Raw genomic sequence first — 9,427 nt, forward strand, 5'->3', positions numbered from 1 at the left:
ACAAGTACTGCTAGCTATTTTATAACTATTGTTTCACACAGAGGGTTGCGTCTGTCTGGTGAGTGAACTGCTGGTTGTGTTCCTGTTTTTACATCTGCAGTCGTGTTTAATCCTGATAGAGCAGGAGGAAGCTGAGGCGTACCTGCGGGCCAGGTATCCTCGGCCGTATCTCTGCAGCGTGACGGCCATCTTGCGGACTTTGCGGTACCGGACCCTCTGCAGCCAGCCGCGGGCCGTCTTCTGGATCTGGATGCAGGCCGAGCGGAACCGGTCGGCCCGGAGCTTCTCCAGGTACGCCACCTGCCCCGCCCGGAAGAAGATCTTCGTCTTCCCGAACTGGAACATGTCGGACTCCTGAGACGCAGCGGGAACAGCAATGAGCTCGCAGAGTGAAGCGATGATGATGAGGGCGTGCCCTTCATCATCATCATCATCCTCATCATATGAGGCTCTACATCAAACACTCATGAAGCCTTGACGGCTCTGACCTTGACCAGCGTCTCCAGCAGGTTCTTGCACACCAGCTTCTTGTCGGCTGACGTCATGTCGGACTTCTTCAGCAGAACTCGGTACCGGTTGAAGAAGTCCGCGTACGTCCACCTGGAGGCAGGTTTTATTATTAATACATTTATACACACACATTTACCTGTAGAACGCGAGGACAGATGGAATGAAGCAAAAAAACAGATCAATAACTAAAACCATGGGACAAAGGACCACAACAACAACCACAACAACAACCACAACAACAACAACAACAACAAGACTCACCTGGACGGGTATCCGGCGGCACTGATCCGGATCGTCTCCAGGACTCCGCAGGCTCGCAGCTGCTGCACCGCGCGCTTAGAATCAAACCTGCACGACAGGAAACACTTCAGATCATCTTCATCCTGACAGGAAACACTTCAGATCATCTTCATCCTGACAGGAAACACTTCAGATCATCTTCATCCTGACAGGAAACACTTCAGATCATCTTCATCCTGACAGGAAACACTTCAGATCATCTTCATCACATTTTAAAGAAGGGTCCAGCCCCGACACCAAATGCTCCTCCTCTTCCTCCTCTTCCGTCAGATGAGTCATGTGACCGACTTTAAACCCAGAATCTGAATCCTGGACCTCAAACCTGTGACTCCGACTGGATGCACATAAAGGCGAGGAAAGGAGACGAGGAGGAAACGAGGCAAGGAGACGAGGAAAGGAGACGAGGACTTACGAGAACGGCTCCTTGAAGTCGTTGGGTTTGATGCAGCGGACGTAGTGAGGCGTCGTGGCGTTCAGGGTCTCCATGAGGAGCTGCAGGGAGCTGCGGAACTGGACCAGGAGAAACTCATTAGTGGGCTAGTCCTGCAGGGTCCTGCTGGGACCTGCAGAGACCTGCAGAGACCTGCAGACAGCTCACCTGATGTCCCACGGTCTTCCTGTGCTCCTTGTTGGGGCCCTTGGGAGCCGGCTTGGCCGGTCTGACGTTCACCCTGGAGGACTTCTGGGGGGCCACGTCGTCCTTGTCGTGAAACAGATCTGCAACCAGCTGGAACTGAACAAACACAAGATTCAGGAAGATCTCCACCATCAGAGACCCGGAGCGCTGGAGGAACCAGACCACACTGGACCTGAGGTTCTGGTTCTGACCTGGCTGGCCTTCAGGATGTTGATCTGCTCCTCGTACACGGTGTCCCTGTTCTTCTCCAGGAAGCCGTCACACTGATACTCAACCTGATGATCAAAACATGAGTATTATTCATTATCTATACCTGGTCAAGAACCTGGACCTGGACCTGCACCTGGACCTGGACCTGGATCTGATCCTGGACCTGGTCCTGGACCTGGTCCGCCTCACCTTGTCAGCGAAGTGGATGATGATGAAGGAGACGTTGGACATGCGAGGCTTCTGGAAGTGAGCGCTGCTGGAGTTCTGCTTGTAGAGCTTCTGGGCCCAGTTCTGGTCGGTCCCCTTGGGCACCTGAAACAGGAAGTGTGTTCTATAACCAGTGAAGCAGAGAGCATCATCATCATCCTCACCATCACCACTGACCCTGCACTCTTCGTCCAGCAGGTCCAGGATGCCGAGCCGGGCCTCGATCAGGTCGATGCAGGGCTGGTTGTCGTAGAAGTCGATGAGCGTCCAGGGGATCTGCTCCTTCATGTACTCCTCCTGCTCCAGCTTGAACACATGCTGAGGACGCAGAGCAGCTGGTCAGACAGGAAGAGGAAGCATCATCATCATCATTCCATCATCACAGAGGAAGAGCAGGCTCACAGAGTTGAACTGCTGCTGAAGCTTCTCGTTGGCGTAGTTGATGCAGAACTGCTCGAAGCTGTTCACCTCGAAGGTCTCGAAGCTGCAGACGAGCAGACAGAGGACAGCGAGGGTTGAAGAACACGTTGATGATTTTATATACAATGTAGAGGATGAATCGTGCCCTGCGCGCTGCCTGCCAGGCGTTCTACCCGTAGATGTCCAGCACCCCGATGAAGGAGTGCTGCTTGGCGGAGGTGTGCAGGCTCTTGTTGATGTGCTCTACGATCCAGGCGAACAGGCGGGCGTAGATGTGCTTGGCCAGCGCGTCGCGGGCGTTCTCCGCCTGCTGGCCGGACATGTTCTTCACGTAGGTCTCGCTGGCCGTGACCAGCTTCCTGTGGCACAGCCAGTGCTCCATCTGCTGCAGCTCCACGCCCAGCAGCCTGCAGAAGTGCTGCAGGTGCAGGTCGTCCTTCTGCAACGACACGGCTTAGTAACATGCACAAACAAGTGTTATTGTGCTTTCAATACTAAGCTGTGCAAATCATACACAGGTTCATATGTGTGGTCAGTGAGCAGGGTGGCCGTGCCACTTCCTGTTTATGAACACCAACAACAATATCAACAATGTCTGTCCACTGCAGGAGAATCATTATAACCTTTTTATATAAAAAAGAAAAATGGTTTCCTCAAGCAAAACCTTAGCGGACCCTGCAGGGGGCGCAGGCCGCATGTTGAAGCCCTGTGGACCCTGCAGGGGGCGCAGGCTGCGTGTTGAAGCCCTGTGGACCCTGCAGGGGGCGCAGGCCGCGTGTTGAAGCCCTGTGGACCCTGCAGGGGGCGCAGGCCGCGTGTTCAAGCCCTGTGGACCCTGCAGGGGGCGCAGGCCGCATGTTGAAGCCCTGTGGACCCTGCAGGGGGCGCAGGCCGCGTGTTGAAGCCCTGTGGACCCTGCAGGGGGCGCAGGCCGCGTGTTGAAGCCCTGTGGACCCTGCAGGGGGCGCAGGCCGCGTGTTGAAGCCCTGTGGACCCTGCAGGGGGCGCAGGCCGCGTGTTGAAGCCCTGTGGACCCTGCAGGGGGCGCAGGCCGCGTGTTGAAGCCCTGTGGACGTACCGAGACGTGGCAGGAGTCTCCTCCTCGGTCCAGGATGACGTCCACGTTCCCCAAGTGAAGGATGGAGGCCACCACCCTGAAGATGCTGCTCTGGCTGCCGTCCCTGATCCCTGAAACACCAGAGAGGCAACAGACAGAAACAACAGACAGAAACAACAGACAGAAACAACAGACAGAAGCCGAGTCAACAGACAGTGTTTGAAGGGGTTGTGCGTGTAGACTCTGTGATTGACAGGTTCATACACCAGCTGCACATCATCTGCAGAACGTTGTCTTGTTGGTGCGAGAGGTGAAAATAAACTTTACACTAAATCAAAACCACCTGAGCCTCTGAAGGAGGTCTTGTTACCATGACGACAGGAGCGAGGAGCTCACCCAGCAGCGTGAAGGCCTCGCGGGTCTTCTCCAGGTCTTCAGCGTCGTTCACTCCGTCGATGAAGATGTTCTCCCCCATCGACGTGAACGTGAAGTCTTCTGCGCTGGCTGAGTGGCAAGAACGCGTCAAAAACTCAACCGAGAGGTAAACAACAGGTAAACAACAGGTAAACAACAGGTAAACAACAGGTAAACAGGCGGACGTCTTTGATTAAAGAATAAAATGCATCCTGAGTGAATCGCAGCTCGTTAACTCTCATAAAGTTCGTTGTGACTCACTGAGGCCGAGCTCTCTGAACTCTGGTGAGCCGGCAGAGGCACAGAGCTGGTAGAAGATGTGATAGTTCCTCTCTTCCTCCGCCTGCAACACACACACACACACACACACACACGGTGAGACACACACACACACACACACGGTGAGACACACACACACACACACACGGTGAAACACACACAGTGACACACACAGTGACACACACAGTGACACACACAGTGACACACAGTGACACACACACAGTGACACACACTTGACACACACAGTGACACACACAGTGACACACACAGTGACACACACACAGTGACACACACAGTGACACACAGTGACACACACACAGTGACACACACAGTGACACACACAGTGACACACACACAGTGACACACACAGTGACACACAGTGACACACACAGTGACACACACAGTGACACACACAGTGACACACAGTGACACACACAGTGACACACACACAGTGGGACACGCGGGCGTCGACCTGAAACACCACGCGGGACTTCTCCAGCAGGTAGGTCCTCATGTTGGCTCCGATGATGTGGTACCGCCGGCTGAAGCCGATCTGGATGTACTTCCCGAAGCGGCTGCTGTTGTCGTTGCGCGTGGTCTTGGCGTTGCCGATGGCCTGGTGGGCACAGAGGACGTCAGCGGCGGGGAGCGCGCGCTCGAGAGCAGGAAGGGACGGCACTGACCTCCATGATGGGGTTGGAGGCGAGCACCTTCTCCTCCACGTTGGTGTCGCTGGTGGAGCCGCCCACCGTGGCGAAGAACCGCATGGCGTACTTTGCAGAAACCGTCTTTCCCGCTCCGGATTCTCCGCTCACGATGATGGACTGGTTCCTCTCGTCCCTGCACGACACAAGAGGGTTCACTAGAGGCCGCCGCCGCGACGCAGAATGAAGGCTGCGCGTGACCCCACCTGGCCATCTGCTTGTAGGCCTCCTCCGCCACAGCGAAGATGTGCGGGTCCATGTCGCCCATGTTCTGCCCGCTGTAGGCCCGGATCACCTCCTCTCCATAGATGTGCAGCTGCTCGTACGGGTTGATGGCCACCAGCACGATGCCTGCACAGAAAACACTGTTTATTATCATGAAACACAGACGTCACCCGACACATACGTAAACAAATACATGAAGAATTCAATAAATAAAAACACAAATCATTTAATTAAATATCAATCTTAGCATGTATGTGCATACACATATAAATAATACAATGATGTATATATGTATAAAAGACACACACATCCATATATCATTATATAAAGCAACACTGGAGCTATAAAATGGATCAAACGGTGACACAGAGCTTCTGGTGAAGGTGCGTTCGGGTGACTGACCGCAGTACGTGTAGATGTGGTTGGGCTCCAGGAAGCGGACCTTCAGGTTGTGCAGGACTGCGGGCTCGTGCAGGTAGCTGAGAGCCGTGAGGTCGTTCTCGCCCACCAGGATGTCGGGGTTACGCAGGAAGGGAAGGGGGTTGGTCTTCGGGCCCACGGGGTAGTCCAGAGGCTGAGCGGGAGAACGCCGGCACCATCAATACACCATCAATACCATCAATACACCATCAATACACCATCAATACCATCAATACACCATCAATACACCATCAATACACCATCAATACCATCAATACACCATCAATACCATCAATACACCATCAATACACCATCAATACCATCAATACACCATCAATACACCATCAATACCATCAATACACCATCAATACCATCAATACACCATCAATACACAATCACTACGCCATCAATACACCATCAATACACCATCAATACACCATCAATACACAATCAATACACAATCACTACGCCATCAATACAAGGAGTGAAAGAAAGGCGTCGCTTCAATACCGTCTCATCCTCCAGCTGCAGGTGCAGCACCGGCTCTCCTTCCTTGTAGTCTCTGACGATCTCTGCAGCTTTCCACACATCAGCAGGGTCTGGGATCCAGACCCGCGTGAACTGGAACGCAACACAGAGGCTCATTACTCACTATGATGAGGTCATCACTATGATGAGGTCATCACTGTGATGAGGTCATCACAGTGATGAGGTCATCACTATGATGAGGTCATCGTTATGTTGCTGTTTATGCATACATTGTATTATGAACTAATTAATTAATTATTAAAAACCTAAAACATGTGTGAAGCCTGTAGAAGTGATTAATTAAATATGTGCATATATAAATATTACAGGCTGACATTTAAAAGATATTATGGATTAGTATCAAATCAAAGGAACGAATCATTCGTCCTCAAACAGGAAGTGCAGCTGTCTATCCAGGAAGTTCATTAATCAATAAAACACAGAAGTAATTAGGATGAGGACAAAACTGAAGCTCTGAATGATTAACCAGTACAAACCAGTATGAGTATAAACCAGCGCGTTTCTATATAGTTTATATGTTTCTACATAGTTTATATGTAGTTTATATATATATATATAGTTCAAATGTGTACATGACTGGAGGAAGTGGTTGAACAGGTTTAGTATGAACACGTTTGAATGAAATCTGTCTCACTGCTCAGAGCAGCCGAGTCTCAGGTTTCACACAGACAGGTGAAGTCTCCGCCCACTCACACAGAGACAGGTGAAGTCTCCGCCCACTCACACAGAGACAGGTGAAGTCTCCGCCCACTCACACAGAGACAGGTGAAGTCTCCGCCCACTCACACAGAGACAGGTGAAGTCTCCGCCCACTGATGAGTCACACAGTGACGTCACAGGAGGCGGGGCCGGGTGTGTCTGAGAGGAATCACAACAACACACCTGTAAACCTGAAGAGGAACTTTGATCTGCTGACGGGTTAATGTTCAGACTATTGTTAATGTTAACTATATTATTATTATTATTATATCTTCAGAGTCACACGGGGATCTCTGACGTTTACCCAATCTACATTTCAAAAAGACTACTTCTCTCTTGATGTGTTCCCTCAGTAAACATTGTAAACATGACTTCATGTCTCAATCTCTAGTCTCAAGTCTTCTTCTAGTCTCTCTCCTCTCCACAGAGACCCCTTCAGGGTCATCAGCTTGAGCTGTAATTAACTTAAGAGGAGACAGGAAATGTATTCATGTTGACTTCCTGTTGACTGAAGAGTCAAAAAAGAAAACAAAGCTTGCAGCTGACATCAAATACACTAAACTCATGTTTACAATAACCTCATAATTAAAGGGACTGCGATGTTTTAATGTTGAGTGTATCATGAACATGAAGTGATCAGACTGATCAGGATCAATACAGAAGAGGATCAATGCAGAAGCCCGACTCAGAGTCCAGATGGTCTTCAGGATCCGTTAGGTCTCACAGCAGGAAGAGGATTTAGGACTTAATGACGACGTGGGTGACGAGTCCAGCAGGAGGATTACACAGGCTGGGTGCATAAATATATATATACACATATATTCATATAGTTTTCTCATGAATCTGTTACAACGATGCTGATGAGGATAAGGATCAATATTATTACCTCTCCATGAGTAACAATAGATATTGTTAACTCTTCATGGATAACAATAGGTATTGTTTCCAGAGTACTCTTCAGTATTTATCTCCATAAAGATGTTATGTTTTCAACTCTTCTGCATCCACAAACATGTCTTTAAGGAATAAACGAGTAAAAAAAAGTCCTGGTTTAACTTAGTCTCGCAGCGGGGCACACGTTTCCCACAATGCACCTGGAGGGGTCTCGGCTACAGCCTTCAAACCCGACTGACAGACGTTTAGGACGATGACGTCACTGTGACGTCGCTGTCAACCTCATCAGTTTTAGGTTTGTTGTGTTAATAAACTATTACTGACTGGTAATTGTTATTATCAGTGTTAATAAATCACAAATCAATCTGATTTTAAATCACTGTTTAAGCTCCAAAACAAAGTTCCAGCTTCTCAAAAACAATCAAACTTCTGCTTTACGCCCTCCAGACTGCCCCGTGAGAAGAACTAGCCGCAGAGCTCCATTCAGAAATATGAATATTTTCAGTCGTAGCGCTTATAGTGATGAGCTTCACACCGGGACTCTGCAGCACAACTCCCCGCGAGCCTCCGGTTCATTCGGCTCACATCAAAGCCTCCGCGGACACGTGATTTAGACATTATTCAAACTTTCCTCACCGCTGAAGACGTCACCGAGCGGAGCGAGCAGGTGAGCCGCCGCTCTAAAGCGACGCGGCGGTAACGCGAGGTCTGGTTCGGGCGGGACTTAAAAACTAGACTTTGTTCGGTGGAGTTCTAAATGAACCCGAGCAGCAGGTGGACCGTGCGCGCGCGCGAGCTCAAGTGAGAAGCAGGCGGACAGCGCGCGCACGCGGGCTCCGCTGAGCAGCAGGTGTGACGTCGCCGCGGCGCGCGGGCAGGTAGACTCACCTTCGTGAACAGCTCGTTCACGGACATCGTGCGGCTCGTGAACGACGACCCAACGAACTACGCTGCCACCAGGTGAGCCACCGGGCGCTCAGTGCGCATGTCCCCGCGGGAGGCGGACAGGTGCCCGGTAGAGTTTCGGTCAGTTGGTTTTCGTCGGTGCTGCCTCGTGCGTTTCCGGTGGCGGACAGGTGTTCCCTCCGGTAATCAGACCGCGCTGGTCCCGTTGTTTCGCACTTCAACCCGACGCCTAAAGCCCGGGACCGAGCCGGTACCGAGCCGGTAAAGAGCCGGTAACGAGCCGGAGAAGGAGTCCAACGAGCGGCTGCAGGACGAAGACTTCCGGACGGAAAAGAGAGTTTCTGATTGGCTGTTTCCTGTTCCTACTGTACACACACACACACACACACACACACACACACACACACACACACACACTCACCGGGCCGCAGGTGAAAGGTTTTTCTATTGATCAATAAAAACAAATGATCTTTTCTGGGAGGAATTAATAAAGTTAACTTTTTATCTTCAATTTATTCACTATTTATTTTCAAGTTTAGAGTTTAGAACACTTTTCTCTTTACTTTACAGTACAGTTTGATTTATTTATTTATATTCATATATATATATATATATATATATGAATATATATATATATATATATATATATATATATATATATATATATATATATATATGCCTCCTACCTCGCCTTGATGATGTTGTGCATCTCGCCAGTTATATCATGACAAAAGTAAACAATCCACTGACACGCTGCACACACAGGACGATGCGGCCGCAGCACGAGCAACAGCTGCTGCCCTGCACACTATTTGAATTCTAGTAAACAACACGGAAAATTCAGCACAAATATCAAAAGTGTTGTCAGCGTTAGCTCGCCGACAACCGCCAGAGGCAGAGGGACCAGGCCCGACTCGACCAGCAGCAACAGCACTGTGGCTTGTGTAAGATTAAATATGACAAGAGATGTAAAAACAGTAGCACAACCAGCACTGG

General features: G+C 50.2%; 1 protein-coding gene across 1 annotated transcript in view; it reads right to left on the minus strand.

Moving 5' to 3' along the window:
- myo5b (myosin VB) overlaps positions 1 to 8,686 on the minus strand; it is a 20,962-nt gene extending 12,276 nt beyond the window's left edge. The window contains exons 1-19 of the mRNA XM_068566957.1: positions 8,414 to 8,686; positions 5,894 to 6,004; positions 5,366 to 5,537; positions 4,945 to 5,089; positions 4,718 to 4,874; positions 4,507 to 4,650; positions 4,017 to 4,098; positions 3,738 to 3,845; positions 3,363 to 3,472; positions 2,458 to 2,723; positions 2,267 to 2,348; positions 2,042 to 2,182; positions 1,847 to 1,969; positions 1,639 to 1,722; positions 1,409 to 1,543; positions 1,223 to 1,320; positions 772 to 858; positions 489 to 600; positions 143 to 354 (exon numbers count right to left, since the gene is read on the minus strand). Coding sequence (XP_068423058.1) covers positions 143 to 354; positions 489 to 600; positions 772 to 858; positions 1,223 to 1,320; positions 1,409 to 1,543; positions 1,639 to 1,722; positions 1,847 to 1,969; positions 2,042 to 2,182; positions 2,267 to 2,348; positions 2,458 to 2,723; positions 3,363 to 3,472; positions 3,738 to 3,845; positions 4,017 to 4,098; positions 4,507 to 4,650; positions 4,718 to 4,874; positions 4,945 to 5,089; positions 5,366 to 5,537; positions 5,894 to 6,004; positions 8,414 to 8,440 — 2,396 coding nt within the window. The 5' untranslated portion in view covers positions 8,441 to 8,686. The remainder of the gene's footprint in view (positions 1 to 142; positions 355 to 488; positions 601 to 771; positions 859 to 1,222; positions 1,321 to 1,408; positions 1,544 to 1,638; positions 1,723 to 1,846; positions 1,970 to 2,041; positions 2,183 to 2,266; positions 2,349 to 2,457; positions 2,724 to 3,362; positions 3,473 to 3,737; positions 3,846 to 4,016; positions 4,099 to 4,506; positions 4,651 to 4,717; positions 4,875 to 4,944; positions 5,090 to 5,365; positions 5,538 to 5,893; positions 6,005 to 8,413) is intronic.
- Between the last annotated feature and the right edge of the window lie 741 nt (positions 8,687 to 9,427).

This window comes from Clinocottus analis, unplaced genomic scaffold (assembly GCF_023055335.1).
Source record: "Clinocottus analis isolate CAN_PGR_092001 unplaced genomic scaffold, fCliAna1.0.p SCAF_72, whole genome shotgun sequence".
Taxonomy (NCBI): Eukaryota; Metazoa; Chordata; class Actinopteri; order Perciformes; family Cottidae; genus Clinocottus; species Clinocottus analis.